The 22,767-nt window shown below is 43.5% G+C and overlaps 1 protein-coding gene across 2 annotated transcripts in view; it reads right to left on the bottom strand.

Moving 5' to 3' along the window:
• RRAGC (Ras related GTP binding C) overlaps window positions 1-22,431 on the bottom strand; it is a 53,856-nt gene extending 31,425 nt beyond the window's left edge. For both annotated transcript variants that reach the window (XR_011026267.1, XM_068269015.1), the window contains exons 1-4: window positions 22,088-22,431; window positions 8,898-9,101; window positions 5,224-5,423; window positions 1,988-2,102 (exon numbers count right to left, since the gene is read on the bottom strand). Coding sequence is in view for 1 of the 2 variants with exons in the window: in XM_068269015.1 (XP_068125116.1) it covers window positions 1,988-2,102; window positions 5,224-5,423; window positions 8,898-9,101; window positions 22,088-22,273 (705 nt within the window). In the remaining variant the exon portion in view is untranslated. The remainder of the gene's footprint in view (window positions 1-1,987; window positions 2,103-5,223; window positions 5,424-8,897; window positions 9,102-22,087) is intronic.
• Window positions 22,432-22,767: the final 336 nt, after the last annotated feature.

Here is a 22,767-nt window from a genome sequence, read left to right as displayed (position 1 = left end):
TGTCCAATACAGATGTGCTAATCAATGGCAGGAAGCACAGTCAGAGGAACCCATTTATTAGTTTGGTTAGGTTTAGAGGGACCCTGCACTGGAATGGTCGGCTATGGGAGGATCCAGATGGTCTTAAGGAGCCCACTAATGTTACAGTCTTGATTGTTCAGTGTTACCACATCTATGTATTAGAAGGGAGGCAGAAATGTTTTGTTTTGTATTTCCGATGGTTACACGTAACCTCCAAGTATCTATAACAGGAGAGAGACCAGGGGCCCAATGGTGCAGTATCGTAGGATGAGTTGGTGTATGTAAAAGTATAAGAAATATACTCACAAAGGTGGATTGTAAGAACTTGCAACCACCGGCAGAGCCTGCAGGAATATAATCGTCCCCACTCGGTTTTCCAGGTCCGTCAAAGCAGATGTTGGTTGGTTGCTCTCCTTGAGTAGTTGTGAGGACTGCAGAGTCCTCATGACTATAAACTCCAAAGGGTGAGGACTATGCTAAAACACTGGTGGAGGAGCCCTTTTAATAATTGAAAACAACTAAAGCTAGGTGAGAAGTGTAATGTCTTAGCTTCTCAAAAGGACAAACCAATAATTCATGGAAAAGGTATTTATTCATGCACAATAGACCCACGTTTCACAGGTCTCGGTCCACCTAATCAGGCCTATAAAAGTGAATTGAAATGCTGTCAGTCGCGAGCATGAGCACCTTTTGGTTTGTCATTTTGAGAAGGTAAGACACTTCTCACCTATATAGTAGCTTTAGCTGTCGTCATTCACCAAGGGCGCCTCTACCAGGGTTTTAGCATATTAGAAGGGAAAAGTGACAGTCCCTTCATATTACATAGAAGTGGTAAGTGGGCATGACTGAAATCTTTTCTGCAGCAATTGTTTCTTTTTTTACACCATACCCCTTACTCATGCCCCAGTGTAATATCCCTCTCAACTATTTAAACCTTTGACCATTAGACACATTCAAAACACTTGTGAGCTGCTGGATGAAAGTAACCCATCTAGGCTAGAACACTTGACCTAAACCCATATCTCAAATTTACACCAAGATAAAGCTACTAGATAAATCAGGCTTAAATACATTTTTAATTTACCGCATGATTCCCTTTTATGGTTCCTAACATATGCTCTCCCTATGAATATCATTAAAAAAACATTTAAACTAAACCCCTGGTACTTAAAGGAGAGATTATCTGGCAATATGGGCAGACAGAGGACCATAATAATACAACTCACCAATGTTCTTAAGCAGTCTGTTACCATTAACACCACCTCTTTCACTAAACAGACCCACCTACAATTAGTGTTTACAGGAGTAGTGCCAGTTAGGCTTTCAATACCCTTTATAAATGGTCTCAAGAAAACGAAGATAAAGATCTGGCGTTGTTATTTACAAGATGCTCCTTTGCACTGCTGTAAAATCCCAAAAATAGTGTTTTATTCTGTTGATTAAGGTTTTCTGTACTTTACTGACCTGCTGTTTAAAATTATCTATGCATTGCTACTTACATATATGCACATTTAAAAAAAGAAAAACTAAAAAAAAAGTGTACCTGAGCCGAAGTTCGGGTACAAACACATACTTACCTAAGGAGAGGGAAGCCTCTGGATCCTACTTCCCTCCCCATCCCCCAGCACGGACACCCAGAAGATTACTGACAAGGGCTTGACGACAATCATATCAGGGCCATGCTCCTCTTCTATCACGAGCGTGCCACTGTACTGTGCCTGCCTGAGTACGGACGCACCAACGCAGCAAGCCAGAACCGCTTGTGCACAGGCACGGCTGTGCATGTGACTGAGGAGGAATTGCTAATCTCAGTGCTAATCTGTTAATCCATAGGCTTCCTTTCTTTAGGTAAGTATCCGTTTCTAAACCCGAGACTCGGCTCGGGTTATCTTTAAGCCAACCAAAGCTTACGCCTGTAAATTTAATTTTCAATAATACAAATAAATTTGATGAATAACATACTTACAGATATAAAAATATTAAGCAAGTTTTCTAAAGTTGGCAATTGAGGGATAAGTTTCTGCACAACTTTACTGAATGCTTCAAAAATAGAGTGGTCATATATACTTGTCAAGTAGAAGCTGAAAGTAAAGAAAAACACAAAAAAAGGGAATGAGTCAAACAAAAAAATATAAAAAGGTCCAATACAGAAAGCTATCTAGCCAATATATAGAATTTACTGTATATACAGTACACACATTTCTGGATCTTCTGCTATCAACAGAAGTTTTTATCTGAAATCCTGCATGCATACACACACACACACACACACACACACACGTAGCCCCCGTTTTACAAACATTTGACTTATGAACAACCCTACCACTACTAATGTCACGACTTATCGCAATTATGTCACTTTCTCGACAAAGGCAGCAGGACCAAAACCTTGGCGAGTCTCCCGGGACTTCAATGGAGGCGAGTACAGGGCAGAGGAAGATGGAAAGAGGCATAGAGGGAGGCATGGAGGGGCTCAGGGGAACGGAATGAAGCACAGAACGGGACAAAAGGAGACACAGAAGGGGCAAATGGGTAGGGAGAGGGCACAGGGGGAGAGAATGGTACACTGGAGGCATGGCAAAAAGAGGTGCACAGAGGAGACACAGGGACAGAAGTAAATAGTAGTTGGAACTGATCTGCTACAGAGTTCAGAAACCAGTTAGACTAATTCAGAGGTCAAGGATCATGCATTGCACTCGCAATAAAAAAATACAAATATACAAATTCACAAGCACCTGTGGTCTCGTGATGCTCTCTGTACTCTAACGTGAGGTAGTGTCAACTAAAGTGACAGTATTATAGCAGAGGATCACAAAAGGCAAGAGCACTGTAGAGAGAAAACACGGAGGGTGATGTCACCCTCCAGCAATGTGAGGGCAAGAGTCTGGAAATCCTGGGAGAGATAGGAAATGCAGCACCCTGATCCTGGGGTGACAGGTGCAGTGGCATGTGCCTCTGCCGTGGGATTTTCATGTTTGAACTAAGGCTGAAGGAGTGTAGTTTTATAGAATATTTTGGAGACTTCAGAGCCAGATATAGCCAAAGGAAATCCTGGTCACTATTACTGGCATATCAACTTACTTCTATAAATGGAAACAGACTAAGCTGCATGCAGTTACCATTTATTTAAATATTACAAAGTAATTTTTTTTCCCTTCAACTGCTTTTTTTTGAGCAGTAAAAGGACTCTGACATCGCAAAAGCAAAGCCTATACTTGTCTTGGCGACTAATGATTAAGCTCTAAGGCCTGGAACCCACTGAAAACCGCAAACGCAAAACGCAACCGCTAGCGTTTTGTCTGAGCGGTTTGCAAGCGGATTCATGCGTGTTTTTGGTCGTGTTTTGCAACATTGTATTTTTTTCCCCAGCGGGTGCCTAGCGTTTTGCGTTTTTATCCTGATTGGTCCTGTGAATTATTTTTCATTTTGTTACAGTGTGCTTAACCGCAAAACGCTAGCAAAACCGCTCAGTTTAGGTTTTGCTGAGCGTTTCTGCTAGCGTTTCAATACTTTACATTGAAGCGCTAACGCTCCCAAAATGCTGCAGGTCCTGCGTTTGCGTTTCTGGGAAACGCAAACACTCCTGTGGAAGTTGCCCCATCCATTAACATTAGCCCAGCGTTTTGGCAAACTGCTAGCGTATCGCAGTGCTGCCAAAACGCTGCCAAAAGCGCTCCTGTGGGTTCCAGCCCTAACAGTCTATTGGTAGAAAAAAAAATAAAACATCTTTCTTGTGGCTCTGCAGTCAAACATGCAGATGGAAAAAAATATTTTGTAATCTGTTACTATCCTGAGTAAAAACACTACAAATTAAAAAAAAAAATGCATTCCTGACTTTTTCCTTAAAAATTATTATACATTTCCAACTTCTATTCCCCAGTTTGTTTTTTTTTAAATCAATGTTTATTTTAGCTTAGCATACATAGTTTAAAAACTGATGACAACTTGAAAGATTCGATCAAATAATGTTACTAGGCAGCTTATCTTCCATGTGCTTAGTTTATCCCACTGCAATAGATCAAGGCAACTCTTGAGCAGATGTACTATCACAGGCCAAACTTCATACCCTCCAGTTATTCTTATCTGGTGCTGCCTTGTCTCCTAAGCCTGCAAGGAGGACCCCAACTAGCTGAGCACTGAAATAATGAAGCTCTGCACAAGCTTCAAGAAACTATTTAAAGCGGATCCGAGATGAAAAACTAAATATAACAAGTGACTTGTCTATATATCTTATCTAAAGTTTAGATAGTTTACACAGCAAATCTATCTTCAAACAGCTTCAACAGTATATTAATATTTTTTCCTGTGATACAATGGGAGCAGACATGTTTTCTGCTTGTCACTATTACACAATTACACACACAGGCAAGCGGATCTGTATCTAGGCATGCTAATCTGCATATTCTGTGAAAACGCCACTCTTATCTCCTCCATTACACAGGCAACTGATCTGTATCTGCACTGCAGCTCTCAGATTGTGAAAACTCTGCCTCTGAAATCTATAGCTAGTAACACCTTTTTCACCTGCCCAGACTGAAATCCCACAATCCCTTGCAAGCGCCAAGGCACTCTGGAGAAGCTGTGGGTGTGGCTTGTTTAGTTTATAGGAAATTAGGGTATTAAAACAAAACAAGTATTTGGCTTGAGGAATGCCCTATAAACTATATATAAGGAACACAATTATGCAAGGAGTAAAAGTTCATCTCGGATCCACTTTAAGCCCACAATACAGCAGTAATGCTGCTAGCCCTGGTCTGTGCACCCAACACTGCAATAAAGGGATTTAGAGAGAAACAGGTCTTAAGCCCCATCTAAACCATACAATTTTTTGTGCGATTCGATTCATTTTGCCATTGCAGAACAATGGCAAAATGAATCGAATGGAATCCCGGACATGTCAGATTGAATCGAATCAATGAATCGAATAGCACAAAAATTGTATGGTGTAGATGGGGCTTTAAGCCTGGTACACACCTTCAATTTTGATTGGCCAATTGTACCACTTCCAAGTACTATGAGGGCCAACAGAATTTGAATACTATGAACAAATTGTGTAGGTAAGCTTTCATACTACATAAAAATGTAGTAACATTGGTCAGTGATTGGCCAATCACAATTGACGCTGTGCACCAGGCTTTAGCAACTGTCTCACATTTAAACATCATGGCTCAAGTAAATGGGGAAAAAAAGTAAATGTCTTACCTTAAATGGAGTTTCTCTAGACCTACATCTGTTAGATCGTCATTAGCTCTCTGATGAATGTCTCGTTGAGTTTCTATTTTATGGTCATCTGACAGACCATCTACTTTGTGAATAAAAACTTCAAAGTTCATGTCGGGATTTGCTTTATATGCTTTGGTGACTGTGACATGAAGTCTTGCTAGTGCCTCCATATAATCATCCTAGAACAAAACAACAGACTCTTTAATGTACAGCCAAAACCCCCTTACTTAAAGGATACCCCAACTGAAATGTGACATGATGAGATAGACATGTGTATGTACAGTGCCTAGCACACAGATAACTATGCTGTGTTCCTTTTTTATTTTTCTGCCTGAAAGAGTTAAATATAAGGTATGCAAGTGGCTGACTCAGTCCTGACTCAGACAGGAAGTGACTACAGTGTGACCCTCACTGATAAGAAATTCCAACTATAAAACACTTTCCTAGCAGAAAATGGTTTCTGAGAGCAAGAAAGAGGTAAAAAAGGGGAATTTCTTATCAGTGAGGGTCACACTGTAGTCACTTCCTGTCTGAGTCAGGACTGAGTCAGCTACTTACATACCTGATATTTAACTCTTTCAGGCAGAGAAAGAAAAAAAAAGGAACACAGCATAGTTATCTGTGTGCTAGGCACTGTACATACACATGTCTATCTCATTATGTCACATTTCAGTTGGGGTATCCTTTAAAAAATTGGTGCAGTCATCTAGACTGATATCATTAGAACGGTTTCAGTTACAACCATATGACCTCCGCACTTCTTTGGTAAGTAATATAGTATTGGTTTTAGGCATGGGAAGTCTTCTGAAACACCACCTAGCTGTTTACAAAACTAAAAGTGAGTGAAATATGGAGGATGCCATACCGAGCCCTTTCTTGTCAAAGTGACCAGACACCTGCAACAAACATGCATCCAGTGAAATAACACATGGCCTACACATCTGGTCTACTTCAAAGATCTGATTTAAGCATTAAAAATGCACACAAAAAAAAAATGATTAACACAATTTAAAGCGGACCTGAACTCCAAACTTGCTATGAAAGCTAAAAAGAGAGATTTACAATTCTGAAATTTTAGAAAGTTAGTTTGTTGCAAATATGTATAAAATTACAAAGTGGCTTGTAGCGCTGATACAGTAAAAGCCCTTTTATCCAGAACTCAGTTAACCAGTAGTCTCAAGAAACCAGTAAAAAAAAAATCATGGCCTTGCTGGATGCATAAATCTTCTTTTACACTTCTCTAAACAGTAATAAACCTATGTTTCATTAAGTTAAAGAGAACCTGAGATGGAGCCTTTTTTCGTGTATTGCACACAACTTTATATATATGCAATACACGTGTGTGTATATAGCACACACGTGTATAATAATTATAGATATATATGTACCCATATCAATGTTCAATTCTGAAGAAATGTTCAATGCACGATTGTTTACCATGGCTGTACGTACAAACGCTTAGCATACTGTCTTCGGTCAACAGTTATATGCTCCTGTTTTATTGCCTGAGGAAGTGGGATATACCCGCGAAACGCGTTGCACCTTGTTGGAGTATGTAAATAAACGAATTTTTGCTAGATCTTTGTGTCTGCTTTGGAGGGGTAAGGCCTCCACTACCTACTTTATCTTTATTTAGTAAATTGTTTTTATCCTGTTGGCGCCTCTGTACTACTACTTCTACCTATAAAAGGAAAACTGTGAAGTGAGCATATTATTATTATAATTTTTGATTTATATAGCGCCAGCATCTTCCGTGGCGCTGTACAATAGCATGCAAGGTATGACAATACAGAGTATACGATATAACTCTTGATACAAGACAAGAGGGTATACTAGCTAATAAAGTGAACAAATGAACTTCATGTTTTTATAAAAGGTGGGAGGTATGTACACCCATTATGGAGGATGCAATATTTATTTCCTTTTAAACAATACCTGTTACCTGGCAGCCCTACTGATCTATTTGGCTGAAGTAGTGTCTGAATCACACCAGAAACAAGCATGCAGCTAAATCTTGTCAAATCTGAAAATGTCAAAAACACCTGATCTGCTGCATGCCTGTTCAGAGTCTAAGGATAAAAGTATTAGAGGCAGAGGATCAACAATATAGCCAGACATCTAGTATTGCTTAAAATACAATAACCATGTCAGCCTCCATATCACTCACTTCAGTTGTCCTTCAATAAGCATGCAGTTAATCCAGTCAAACTTCAGTGAAAAACGTGATCTTCAAATCTGTTTACGAACGGGTCTATGGCTAAGCATTAGAAGCAGAAGATCAGCAGGATACATTCATGTAATAAGCCATTGGGAAATTTGGGTGCAGGACAAAGCCGAGAAATGGCTCATCCTGCTCATGCAAAAGGTCCTGGCAGTGTCAATTACTATACCCCCTTTAAGCCACCGTGGACTAAAGGGTAAGATGTAATTTGAATTACGCTGTTTTTATAGTAATTTGTGCTCGGTCTCTTGACGACGCCCAAATTACTGTCTGAGCGCCGATATAGCCACAATTCAAATTACAAACTGCGCAAAAGATGGATCAGCGCATCACCAGGCCGCTTCCAAATGGCCTACAATCAGAGGTGCGCTGAGCCCTACAGAAACTGCAAACGCACCTTGAACCCAAACGGAAGCTCTGCATATACACCAAAAGCAAAGCCGTTAAGTGGGAGCAGCTGACCAAAAATGAATTAAATTAGTACATGGCAAGGAAATGAACAGCGCTACTTAAAAACAGACTAGTGCCTACCTGCAAAAGAGTGCAAGCCCCACTTGTGGGGTCGAATACACACCGAGCATACACATGACCTGTCTACCACTAGAGGAGGATGTTGGTTTCCTGTAACAGCTTGCATGCAACCTATTAAGTACTCGTCCCTCCCACTGCGAAGAAGTCAATCCATTCGGAGGCGGCCTGGTGATGCGCTGATCCACCTTTTGCGCAGTTTTCAATTTTGAAATTTACTTGATTAGCCGCACCCAGGCTATGCATATACATAGGTTAGGATTTAGTTAGTGTTAGGCCCCTCCCATGGAGGATTGACTTCTTCGCAGTGGGAGGGACGAGTACTTAATAGGTTGCATGCAAGCTGTTACGGAAACCAACATCCTCCAGTGGTAGACAGGTCATGTGTATGCTAAGTGTGTATTTTATCCCACAAGTGGGGCTTGCACTCTTTTGCAGGTAGGCACTTGTCTGTTTTTAAGTAGCGCTGTTAATTTCCTTGCCATGTAACCAAATTACAGCCTATGGCGGCACAGTGTGCGCCCAAATTTCCAGAGCCCTTTTTGTCTGTCTTGCAGCAGGATAGCCAGGCGATTTGCATTGTTTAAAAGGAAAAATACGTCAGCCTCCATAATCCTCTCACTTCAGGTGTGCTTTAACATGTCTGCTTTAGATTGGGTTGTGCTGTCAAGCATAAGAAACTTGTAGAAATAAGGATAATCACAGCCTTTCATGTTTGAGGATCCCAAAACTTCTCATTTAGATCTGAAACGAATAATGCAGGTAAAAATGAGTATGTTTTCTTCTCAATATTTTAAAGAGGGAGCATTATAGATTTTCTTTTTGATATCAAAATTCTAATGGAATTAGTTTGCTTGCATGATGCTGGTGCTATATAAATCCAAATTCAATTTTTATGAATTACCTGTGCATCAATTACATAGATTAATGCCCCTGTTCCTCTGAAGATCATTTCATAATCAAAGGTAGGATCAAAAAAGTCCACTTGGCCTGGAAAGTCCCAGATTTGAAAATTGACAAAAGAACTATTAGAAATATCATCCTTGTAGATCTTGTTGGTGCTCTCCAAGAATAAAGTTTCATTGGGTGACATCTTGTGAAATACCACCTGTAGAAAAAAAAAAATGATAAGTAATGTTCTGAAAACATTTAAGTTCACAGAGTATCTAGTTTGTGTAACAATTTCATTTTTTTATGTTGCAGTGCCTCAAAAATGCAAACATTCTCCTTTAGGTGTCACTGTGCCAGGATTCTTTGATTTCGCTATCCAAATCTCAAAATTTAAAGATTTAACTTTGAGGGCCACTCCTTCCATATGTCTACGCTCTGGTCCAGTAATTGTTTACATAAGCACCACCCTTCATGTTGGGTTCTACAAAAGCTAAACACGCAATTAGAAAGTTCCCCAGAGCATGGTACTACTGGCATAGGGAGGGTAAACATCTGTCACCCCAAATTACACCCCAGATGTGTACTGGGGAGGAATTTGGGACACTTTTCAGTTTTAAGTGTACTTCAAAGTGAACTGGCATGATGAGATAAACATGGGTACATACAGTACCTATCATACTTAAAAGTTTGCCTGTGTTCACTTTCTATTTTATTTCCATTACAAGAGTTAGTGCTTTTTCTGTGCTAATGAAGTAATCAAATTGCAGTTGAACATGGCAACACTTCTAAAAAAAAAAAAAAAAAAAAAAAAAAAGGAAATAGAAGCTAAAACACTTGTACCAAGCTAATCAAAAATAAAACATAAAGATTTTTAGAATTCATAATTCAAGTTTTGCAGACCCTTGCTTGCACCTGTTGTGGTTTGAATGACCCAGTCTCGCACCAGTGAGTTCTTTGGTGGTTTTGAGAGATTGGTACCATGCAAACTAAACTATCTCACAACTTAATTTCCAGTTCAGGTTTGTTTTAAGGATGTTTGAAGTTTTAATAAAAGGGAAATTGTATATTGCGTGGTATAAAAATATACTAGATATTTTTCTGATCTGTATTCTAAAAATAGGATTTTTTTTTCTCAAAAGCAGACACATTTAGCCTTGCCTATCACTATCTCAGAAGACTGTATTGGATCAAGTAAAACACTACTGCAGCCACTTCAGTTCCATAGGAAACAATGAGAGAAAGACAAGTAATGGCAAATGGTGTGAAGGAGAAAGCGGGAGAGACTGTATCCACAATACCCCCTCCCACAAGGTAACGTGGCCATGATGACATCGCCCAAAAAGAATTAAAAAGGCTGGAAGAGGCCAAATTACATTTAATAGGTCATTCAAAGGCAATTTATATGAATGTTATTTTTTTTTTTAAAGGAGGACAGGGGTTTGCTTATTTGCTGAGAAGGGCCCTGAAGTAATGGTTAGAAAATACCAATTCAAAGTCATCTGTTTTAAGGCAGTGTTCCCACTTGTAGTCAAATCATGTGCAGCCAGCGTAGTGTCCACCCCGATGGTACGTTGTAGTCCGGCTGGAGTCTGTGGCAGGAGAGTAACCCCCATGGGGGGGGGGGGGGGGGGGGGGGAGGACACATCCTCCTGCCGGGATTATCGCAGACTGCATAGAAGTGCGGCTGGCTCGCTTACCGCAACAAGTCTCAGTGATCCGTTGCAGACTGACAAGTGTGAACGGCTCCTATATATAAAATAGGAGCTATTCACTGTAGTTTAGCGATAGGCGGAGAATGTGGGAACACAGCCTGAGATGGCATTATTCTACCCGAGATACTCGAGGCAGAGTCATAAGTACAAATGGAGGCCGCACGTATGGGCATACTGCAGCAGTCATGCCCCCCAATTCTACTCCGTACACTCGTAAAATGTCCACGTATGTTATCCACAACTGCGCAAGTGCTGGTCTGGCACATGTAAACTACAATCATTATGTAGGGCGCTTGCGCAGATTACTCCCAGTCACAGGAGTGGGATCAAGGACGCGCTGCCAGGACAACGCCTGGGCAACAGTGCACATCCTGGCCCAGTGTATGTGGGCTTTAGGACTGTTACCCACACATGCCTGCTTCCTAAGTTTGTACAAATAACTTCAACTCTGGTATCCTTTAAAATGGTTTTAAACAAATTTACTACATAAACCACTAGTTAAAGAGAACCCGAGGTGTGTTTAAAGAAGGTTATCTGCATACAGAGGCTGGATCTGCCTATACAGCCCAGCCTCTGTTGCTATCCCAAACCCCACTAAGGTCCCCCTGCACTCTGCAATCTCTCATAAATCACAGCCACGATGTGAGGCTGTGTTTACATCTGTAGTGTCAGTCTCAGCTGCTCCCCCGCCTCCTGCATAGCTCCGGTCCTTGCCCCCATCCCTTCCCTCCAATCAGCAGGGAGGGAAGGGATGCAGGCGGGGACTGGAGTTCTGCAGGAGGCGGGGAGAGCAGCAGACTGACACTATAGAGATAAACACAGCCAGCTCTGACAAGCTGTTTGTCAGCAGCGTGGCTGTGATTTATGAGAGATTGCAGAGTGCAGGGGGACCTTAGGGGGGTTTGGGATAGCAACAGAGGCTGGGCTGTATAGGCAGATCCAGCCTCTGTATGCAGATAATATTCTTCAAACCCACCTCGGGTTCTCTTTAAGGTGGCAATACACTTCTCAAATTTTACCATCAATATCCTGCTGATCACTGATCGAATCTGCTAGAAAATGGATGCAACAGACGGCCAGATCAATTGACCATTTCATTCTCGGTCATAAATTAGTCGATCGCTCTGGAAGGAAGATAATCAGGAGCGGCGGCAGATCAATGGCCTGTATCGTTGCACTAAATCGGTCAGTGCAAAGCTGCAGTTTATTAGGTTTCCAATAGATTTCATAGTGAAATCTAATAGGAATCTGTTCCTAGTGCATTGCACAGATCAGATAGATGTCTTACAGTAGAATCTAGTGGCCATTCATTGCCAACTTTATGCACTTTTTCCCCTCCCTCTCTACATTTATATCACTCAATCTACAAGTGCTTTGCTAGTAAAGCACACAATACATACTTTACTATGCTTAATAATTAACATATTTCCTAGGTAAACGAGCCATTTGAGAACACTCTTATCTGATCATTACAATGAATACTATCATATGCCAGACACTATGACTAATCTCAGAAATAACACAAATATAGGAAGTGGAATACGGGGAAACCATACCCACAAAATATTTCTGTGCTCCGCAGCAGAGCTCAGATACTGCTTCTGTGCTTTCAATCCCAGGATAAAGCAGCGTACACACGCCGGACTTTAGGCAACGACGGGTACGTCGTTGCCTCCCGCTGGGTGGGCGTGCCAGCGACAGTCCGGCGTGTGTACGCTCTGTCGTCAGACTGATACGGCTGTTTCTGAGTGATCCGCCCGGCATTGCCTAAAGTCCGGCGTGTGTACGGACCTTAAAGGTGGCCATCCATCCATCAATGCATGGCCAGATCAACCATAAGAATTTCAGATGTATGGACATCTATTGCCTGTCCATACACTGTGCAGCAATTTCCAATAGATTTCAGCATCAAATGAAAATACCTGTGCCCAGTGTTTTAAAGAATAGTTCCCCAACCCTGTCCTCAAGGCCCACCAACAGTACATGTCTTGCAGGAAACCACAAACATTCACAGGTGAGGCCAGCTCGGGGTAACCTGCGTAGGAGGATTTCTCAGGCCCCGCTGGGCCGATTTTCCCAATTTTTTTTTTCCTGCACGCAGCTAGCACTTAGCTAGCTGCGTGCAGTTTCCGCTCGCCGCCGCCGCCCCCCCCCCCCCTCCAGACCCCTTGCGCAGCCTGGCCAATCAGTGCCAGGCAGCACTGAGGGGTGGATCGGGATTCCCTCTGACGTCCTGACGTCCATGACGACCGGGGAAGCCCAGCAGGAAATCCGGTTCTGAACAGGATTTCCTGCTTACTCTGATCGCCGAAAGCGATCAGAGTGGATAGGGAGATGCCGCTTGTCAGCGGCTATCATGTAGCGAGCCCTCGGCGAGGGCTCGCTACATGATTTATAAAAAATTTGTTTTTTTTAAAAGTGCTGCGCTGCCCCCTTGCCGCCAGAATTGTAATGGCAAGGGGGTTAATCACTACAGGACTGACACAGTTGAAAGTTACGTCTTGCATGTGGTAGTGCGGATCTGACAGGACGTAACTTTCAAAACCAGTCGCCGCACGGTTTCGCCGCTTAGACCGCTTTCTTCCCGACACAGATCACTCGCTCTGCAGTCTATATGATGGCAGAGCTCTTTGTGCCGGTGAGGAGCCGTTTTCATTGGCTCCTGGCCCTGTCAAGGATAGGCCTGTTAAAGCGTGTGGAAATTGTGTTCTATATCTTGTATCCTGGCCCTGTCATTACATCCCATTGGCTTACATTGATTGACAGGGTCAGGAGCCAATAAAAACGGTTCCTGACCGACACACAGCACTCTGCCGCCATAGCGACGGCAGAGAGAGGTGCCTGCGGCGGGGAGCGAGCAGGGTGAACGGAGAGAGCAGCGGGACTGCGCAAAGATTCGTCGGTAAGCGTTGTTTTCTGTTGCTTTGCTGTACCAGCAGTCTCTGGTCCTTAAAGGGTCAGAGACTGCTGGTCCAGAAATAGTTAACTACCTCTGTGGCTTTCCACAAAACATGCACTGTTGGTGGGCCTTGAGGACAGGGTTGGGGAACACTGCTTTAAAGTCTTACGCTAACACCACTCCTGCCCTCCTCCAGTGTTTGGCAAAACAGAGCACGGGATACCACATGACTCAGCGCATGTAATGACGCCATACATGCACCACATGGAACAGGTGCACAAGGTGACAGCAGTCACCGGACACCAGGATCCATGCCGATGGAGAGGTGAGTCTTTACATTGCACACGGGCACGGTGGGGGTAAAACACTGATACATCTATGGAGGATACTGGCTGGGGGTCTGTCGGTCATTGCGATTTTGAACGCAATGACCACAGTGCACCTGATCAAGCGCTTGCGACCGATTTTTCCACCATTCTTGATTGATCAATTCAACCTATTTTGTTGGACAGATCCAACAGCGTGAGTTATTACAGTGTCCTTGCAATTTGCTGGGCAGCTTTATTTGGTAATAGTTCTGCTTTAAGAAGGGGTTAACATATTAATGCTGTAATAGTAAAAGAGAAGTATAATAAATCCACAACGTCACATGATGTGTGAGAACTTTCTACTGTCCATCAAATGTATGATGAACAAAAGGTGCAATCACGCCACATATACCCTAGTCAAATGCAATGGAAGATGTACAAATTAAAAAAAAAAAAAAAAAAAAAAGAGATACTCTAATCTAAATTTTACTAGTATGATGAAGAAACTCCTACAACCTCAGCTTTTTTCAGTTTTGGGAAGATCTCCTTTCTGTCCAGAGTTTTTATATCCTCATCTGCCTTCTACCAAGGTAGGGTACTTATAGCATCATGATCGAAGGTAAATAAAACACTTCTGTAACCCAGAACCTCATACACACACACAAGGGATCTCGACCGAGTCTGTCCCTGGAACGAAAAAGTTGCACTGCACCTTATGCGACCTTTAGGTGGCATACAATGAAGCATACAGTCAATGAAAAGTATGCTTCACTGCCTTTGTTAATGCATGAGTCCTGCAGTAACGTACTGCATGCACTGCGTTGGGATTCTGTAGTGTGTTAAATCCCAATGCACCGCATGCACTGTGAACGTTCCACAAACGTACTACTGCAGTGCGACTTTCTGCATTAATCACTTCATCCCCGAGGGATTTTAACCCTAACTGACCAGAGCAACTGTCAGCTCTCCTTCCTTTCATTCCCCAACAATCACTACTTATTACCAGGGCTGTGGAGTCGGTCCAAAAATCTTCCGACTCCAACTCCGACTCATCAGTTTCTGAAACCATGACTCCGACTCTGGGTACCCAAAATTGCTCAGACTCCTCGACTCCGACTCCTTAGTCTAATACTTAACAAAAAATCATGCGACTCCGACTTCCTACTCCTCAGTTTCTGAAACCACGACTCCGACTCCAACTCCGACTCTGGGTGCCCAAAATTCCCCCGACTCCGACTGACTCCACAGCCCTGCTTATTTCAACAAAATGATCTATATCCTTTTTTTCTCCACCACGAATTAGGCTTTTTGTGGGTAATACTTATTTTAAGTAATTACTTTATTTTCCATGCATTTTATTTTGGGGAAAAAAAAAAAAAAAAAAAAAAAAAAAAAAAAATTTAAAAAAAACACACTATGACCCATATGCAATTCCCTTTTTTACCTGAGTTTTCTCCTAGGTGATATTTTTAAACTTGTCAATAAAATCCTTTTTAAGCCACCAAAAGGCAAGAAAATACTCAAAATAATTTTGATGGTCCTTTTCACCTACTTTTTAGTACTTTCTTTAGTTGAAAAGTTCTGGAAATTTATTTTACATCGAAGATGAAAAATTCTCTCCTAGGTAAAAAAGTGAATTGCATATGGGCCTATATTTCCAATTCCATCCCCTATAGTTTTAAAATAAGCAATGCTACTATAAATAAAACCCACACATTTGATTTGATCGTTAGTCCCAGCTATATGAACGTTTACATTATGTTCCTAGCACAACATATGACAACAATAAATTATTTGGAAATATAGCTATAATCTTTCTGTTTTACGTTTTGGGTCTATAATTACAAGCCCTTACTTAGTAAAATACCAGTAATATACCCTTTTTTAAGTGTTTAGTGTTTATTTGCTTTGGAAGTGGAAGGGACTAGTTTTATTAATTGGCCCCGATTTGGGTCATGCACATTAATTCCAGGTATTGTGATTGGTTAGGGGAACGCTTGATCCCCTTCACAAATCACAGATCTCCCAGTCCCAACTGATATGAGAGACGGGCTTGCCCATTAAAATGCCCTGGAGCCGCTATGAGGCTCCAGCATGACGTTTCAATGCAGCGGCTTGCAGCTAAGAAGTTAAGATGCCCCCATCTGCAACATCCCACTGTGAACCAAGCCTAAAATAGAAAAAAAATAAAAATAAGAATGGAGGAGAAGAAAAAACACACAGTAAGTAGTGAATGAAGCCAAGGTACAGGGTTAATTCAGTGTGCAGGATTTAGTGCCCTGTGTGCAAAGTTTAAATCTTGAATAATAAGCTGGAGGAAACTACCAGTTGCAAGAAGAGGACTGGGTGCTGAAAACTAAACCTAAAACAGACAAAGGAGAAGTTACAGGGCTAGGCATAGATTTTGAGAATTGGTGATATGTGATGAGGTGGTGATGAAGGTTAAGCATCAGAAAGGGATTATGTTCCTTTCACACTACGGGGAGGGCACATCGGGGGACAACAGTGAATGCATCCTGTGTTAATAACAGAATACATTCACACAGTCAATTGGGACACAAATGCAATGTACACAGATGCAAATGCAAAGCATCTGACCTGCTGTATTTCTCCATTGTATTGTGAACGCACCGCAAATCAGATGCAATGAATGCATATTGAAAGAAGACTGTGTCCATACCTACTAGGCTTCTCGCCACATGCAGAACGCTCACCTATTCAGTGGGGGTTCAATTCCTCCACCAATGTTTGGTCCACTGCACGGGATTGGAGCCCAGCAGAAGCATGGAACCCCATGCTTCTTCTGGATTCTAATCAGTTTCGGTGTGACAGCAGACAAGCAGTGACGCAAATGCAGCGGATGGATACAACAGCAATGTGCATGCGGCACGGATACCATGCATTTTAAAACGGATGCGCTTACTGCACTATTTCCACAACTACTGCCTCCAGCCCCTTGCAGCTATCCTGTGCCCTTGACGAAGCTCCGCTCCCAACCGGTGACCCGGAATCCTCTCCGGTACAAAATGCCTACTGCGCTTCAGCGTGCGGCTCACGGAGTAGTGCTGATGTCTTCCGGACTGTACTGCGCAGGCGCAGTAGTTCTGTGCCTGCGCAGTACAGCCCAGTTGACGTCAGTGCGACTCTCATGGTCACTTACAGTAGGTAGTAGAAATCTGACAGAGCTGACAGGATTTGGACTAGCACATCTCTTCATAGGGGGAGGGGGGGGGGGAAGAGGAGTTCTCAGGGTTTTCTTTATTTTCAATATCTGCTGGAAAAGGACATAGAAGTAAAGTAGTTTAAGGCTCGTTTTAATCTGTGGGAAATATACTTTTTATTTGTACGTGTTTATATGCATTTGAAGTTTTACAATTTAACTCCAAGGAAAGGAAAAGAAAGGAGTAGGGCGTCATGGCAGCCTCGGCTATCTTTTTCCAGGGACTTGTCCAGCCCTGCTCTAAAGCTTTGTGCACATACTAGAGCAAGGGTGTCAAACTCAGATACACAGTAACCCGAAATTGAGAACCGAGACCAAATCACGAGCCAACCTCTATGTCTGGTGGCCACCTCTTTCCCTTATACAGTTCCCTGAGGATCGGTCTGCAGTGTATGGGCAGCCAACAGATGTCTCTCTGATCACATTCGATCTATCTCTTGGTTGTTCTGTCCATACATCACTAGATGTATGGGTACCTTTAGAGATCCGGCACACCAGACGGATGAGCACATTGCTCTCCTGCTTATCCTACCCGCCGTTTCCTGTTGCAATGCTTGGAAATCTAACTCAGCGGATAAGGCACCCAAATGCACTAGATTTGTTTTATTTATAGAATTGTCACCAAACAAGACAGGTATTGCAAATGACAAACCAGCATACATAACAAGTACATTCTATGACCCAGAAAAAGAACAACCCCCGGCATGAGGGCCCATTCGCAATTTAGCAATTAGCGGGTGATTCCCGATAATCGCTGAAGCATTATCGCAATAAAAAGTATATTGCAGTGATCTCACTGCCGCAACTGGCGCTGATATAGGGCGATTTGCGATTAGCCACAATCACAAAACGCATTACATGCAGCATTTTGCCACGATTCTGGAGCGATCACAGTAAATTGATTAATAAATCGCTGATCACGAATAGCTCTGAGTCGCGGACGTGTGAGCCATGATTTACCGCTCTAATCGCGGTAAAATCACCCACTTAAAAGGGTAGCGCTAAGCGCTACCGGTTTGCGATTTATTGTGTGAATGGGTCCTAAAGGGAACCTAAGTCGAATCCCGGGTTCAAAAAGAGATAACTACCTAAAAAGTGGGAAGCCTGAGGATCCTATTGAAGCTTCTCTCAGTGTCCTCTGTCCTCCCACTTGCAAGCGCAGCCCCCCTCCACATCAGGGCCGCGCATGCGTAGTAGCGCCGAACTGCTCATGCACAAGCCAATCCAGCTTACCATGCACGTATGGCTACTGCGCTAATGGCAGAGGAGGAGCGCAGCCCCAATTACATTACGGACAAAGCATTTTGTCATCAATATTCCAGAGGGCCCCGCTTAACCACTTAAGGACCGGGCTTGTTTCCTCACATCTGTGCTGCGTGGGCTCTCCAGCCCACAGCACAGATCGTGTGGCAGCCAGGGCAACCAGACTTCCCAAAAGTACTAAAAGAAGATGAAGCGCGCCATAGTGCATTAAATGTGTAGGAGTTTTTATTAACAATTAAAAGTTATACTCACAAACATGAGTGATAAAAATCGCATCTCAGATCGTCAGATCTGATCTGACGAAGGCGCTGAGCGCCGAAACGCGTAATGACGTCACACGCCGATTGACACTCCAGCGACGCCCACCGACCAGTGAGAGGATTCCCAGTCATCGGTAACCGCGCTGCTGGCCACAGCGCGTCATCCCCCACTGCAGAGGCAAGCGGCTGGCAGTCCGCTGAGATGCGATTTTTATCACTCATGTTTGTGAGTATAACTTTTAATTGTTAATAAAAACTCCTACACATTTAATGCACTATGGCGCGCTTCATCTTTTAGTACTTTTGCCAAATCACCCTTGTCGGAGCGCTGCGGGGTGCTGAATGTGAAAGGAGAGCCATCCTTTGAGTGTACAGCAGTTACGTGGAGCGCAGGATATCTTCGTGCTTGCTTGTGAAAATACAACCAGACTTCCCCCCTTTTTTTCCCCACTAGGGGGATGACCTGCCTGGGGGGGGGGGTCTGATCGCCGCCGGCTATTTGTGGTAAGCGGGGGGGGGGGGCTTCTCAAAGCCCCCCCTCAAGCGATTCCCAGCCTCGCTCCCTTTCCCTCCCTCCCCTCCTTCCTATGGGCGGCACCGGACGGCTATCCGTCAGCCTATCAGATGCCGGCGATCCCCGGCCAATCAGAGGCCGGGGATCGTCGGTCTGCTTTACGGCGCTGATGTAAACATCGGGGACTTCTTCCCAGTGTGTTTACACTTAGCCTGCAAGCCACGATCGGAGGCTCGCAGGCTGTTCACGGAGACACCCTCCAAAAAACGATCAAAATCTGAATAGAGCATGTTGGAAATAATCGAATCGACCACAAAAACGAACACAAAAAGGCATCGTGTGTATTCAGCATTAGGAGTGACCACTATACTGACATGCTGTTCAGCTATAGGAACGGTCAATCAGGTGCAGTGGGTTACATCTGAGTGATGCACAGCATCCGGTGTGTTTACCAGACAATGTGTGTGCTTACAGTAGCATTAAAGGCGCGTACACACGCCATACTTCAGCAAACGATTGTTCCGTCAGACCCTCCCGCTGGACGGACGTTCTGCCGACAGGAGCCAGTGTGTGCGCGCTGTCGGCAGACTGGTAACACTGTTTTTGACAGACCCGCTCAGCGGATCTGTCAGAAACAGTCTTAGTCTCCCGACAGCGCGCACACACTGGCTAGTGTCGGCAGAACGTCCGTCCAGCGGGAGGGTCTGACAGAACAATCGTTTGCTGAAGTATGAAGTGTGTACGCACCTTAAAGAGAATCTGTATTATTAAAATCGCACAAAAGTAAACATACCAGTGCGTTAGGGGACATCTCCTATTACCCTCTGACACAATTTCGCCGCTCCTCGCCGCATTAAAAGTGGTTAAAAACAGTTTTAAAAAGTTTGTTTATAAACAAACAAAATGGCCACCAAAACAGGAAGTAGGTTGATGTACAGTATGTCCACACATAGAAAATACATCCATACACAAGCAGGCTGTATACAGCCTTCCTTTTGAATCTCAAGAGATCATTTGTGTGTTTCTTTCCCCCTGTTCTCATGCACTGAAGTTTCAGGCTGCTTGTTTCTTCCTGCAAACAGCTTTGCCCTTGTCTGTAATTCTTCAGTATGTGAAAGCCCAGCCAGCTCAGAGGACGATTTATCCAGCTTGTAAAAGATAAGAGAGAAGCTGCTCTAATCCTAAATAACACACAGGCAGTGTGCATACAGGGGCCTGGAAAAGGGAGTTCATAGCAGAACCACAACACTGAAGAACTTGGCAGCCTTCCAGACACAGGCCGACAAGTCTGACAGGGGAAAGATACATTGATTTATTACAGAGACAGTGATAGTATAAAGTGCTGCAGTAAGCCAGAACACATTAGAATAGCTTTTTGAACTTGTAGGATGATAAAAAACAGGATGCAATTTTTGTTACGGAGTCTCTTTAAAGAGCACTTTATTGCACTATATACTGCACTGTATGGTCGTATCACACATATACTGTGCTATGCGACTTTTCACCACAGCTTTACTGCGATCTTATCACAACATGCATAGTATTAGGGCCCATTTACACTTGAAAGCGCAAAACGTGAGTGATTTTTCAGTGGAAAACTCACTGAACACTGTGGCGATTTTTCCGCGTTTAGCGCTTCTATAGCATTGAAACAATCACCGGGAAAATCGCTGAAAATGGTGCAGGAGACACGTTTGCGTTTCACGATTTTGGGCGCTTTGTGGCAATTAGCCCAAGTAAGAATGAGCCCATAGGATTTAATTACACTAGCGCTTTTAAAAGCGCTAGCGTTTTGCCAAAATCGCCAGCAAAATGCTCAAGTGTGAATGGGCCCTTAAAGTACCCTTAGGTATAAACTGCCACAGGTTAGGGTTCTAAACACAAATTTGAAAGTGATGACATGCCTTCTATGTTAGGAGCTTGCAATCAATATAGGAAATACTGTATATTTAGATTTTCCAAGAGTCGGAGTTGACAACACAGCCTTGTTATTTCCCCATCATTTCAGTACCCATAACCAATACACAAAACGATTTGGCCTTCCTATTGCCCCATATAAGCTCCCTAACCTTCTCTGGATTTTCCATGTACGGTATGTAATATTGATACCTCATCTTCACCATAACCCAGAATTCAAACCAATCAGCTGATCAACAGCAACCAAATCAACTACTAGGAGCCAAAGTGACAAGCTGCGGCTGACAACCCCTTGAGCATCGCTTAGGACATAAATGCGCCCCAGTGCCCAAGCGAAAGGCATTCAATGGAACCCGAAGCGAGAGGTATATGGAGAGTGTCAGATGTATTTCCTTTTAAATAATGCAAATTGCCTTCCTGTCATGCTGATCCTCTGCCTCCTCTATCACTGTTGGGGCCTTTTTCCACTACCCTGCGATTTGATTCCAAACACAGGGTATATTAAACTAATATTAAACTAATGGAAACTGCAGCAACAATTTCCATTAGTGCAATTCAATTGCAATTTTGGTCAAAACGCAATTGTCGTCCTGCTGCATTTTGGATGCGATTGAGCTATACTATACTGAGTATAGCAGCTCAATCGCATGGAGGAAATTGAAACGTGATACCATTTCATAGTGGGAAAGAGCCCTTAGCCATAGACCCTGAACAAGCTGGTAGATGGTCTCTGACTCAAGTCTGACTGGATTAGCCACATGCTGGTTTCAGGGTTGTGACTCAGGAACTGCTGATGCCAGAAGATCAACATCAACGGTATTGTTTAAAAGGAAATACATAATATGGCTATTACTCTCACCTCTGGTTTTGGGTTTAAGACTAGCATTTTCAGAGCCTTACTTTATTTCAGTGATACCCGATTAGTTCCTATGAGCAACAGCTCGTTTTCTCTGCTTTGTCTTTAGATGCCCCACTACTGTATTGTTTGGTGTTAACCCCTGCAGGCAGGCACCACTTATTGCTATGGGAAAAGCAGGCAGTGTTTGGCTGTCCTTCCTGAAAAGCAGGAAAGGGGGAAGGGTGAGCAGAAGCAGCCCTCACTGGTCTCACCTTCTGTATGGAAGACTTGCCGCTGCGCCTCATTCCCATGAGCAGGATGCGGGGCTTGCTGTCTGACGCCGTGCAGCTCTCGTCCATCTCCGACTCATCAGCCCCATAGCCGAAGTCCTTGGGGAAGGAGTCCGCCACACCATAGCTGCCGGCCAGCGGCTCCTCTCCGGAGTACTGGATAGACATGTCGCACGAGTCAGTGGCCCCTCTGCTGCGGTCCTCCAGCCACCATAATCCAGCTGCGTCCCCCTGGCTGCAGCGCACTCCGGCCCGGGCCTGCTTCTTATTACTCGGCTTCCCTTACTCTTTCTCGCAGCTACCGAACCCTTCCTGTAGCACCAGCCCTGCTCCCTGCGTAACGCCTTCTCATTGGCGCTAGACCTGCAGACTGCTCCTCTCCGATTGGGCGAGAAGCGGAATTGTCCAACACAAGCGAGTAACAGGCTAGGTTGTACTAGAATCATATGGTATACAGTCACCTGACCAAGCAGTGGGGGTAGCGAGTCACATGTGACCTTTGACCCACAGCTCTATCTCAGGGCACTGCCCTGCCTGGAGATGGACGTGTGCCTGAGTCTGCACAAATAGACCTGCATACAATAGGCTGCACTTTGTTCTTGTGGTGCATTCATGATATATAACAGGCAAAACAAAATACAGTACAGGAGGAGAGCTTTTTA

The sequence above is a fragment of the Hyperolius riggenbachi genome, chromosome 2 (assembly GCF_040937935.1).
Source record: "Hyperolius riggenbachi isolate aHypRig1 chromosome 2, aHypRig1.pri, whole genome shotgun sequence".
Taxonomy (NCBI): domain Eukaryota; kingdom Metazoa; phylum Chordata; class Amphibia; order Anura; family Hyperoliidae; genus Hyperolius; species Hyperolius riggenbachi.
Note: the sequence above shows the minus strand (reverse complement) of the source record. Positions and strands in the feature narration are given on the sequence as shown.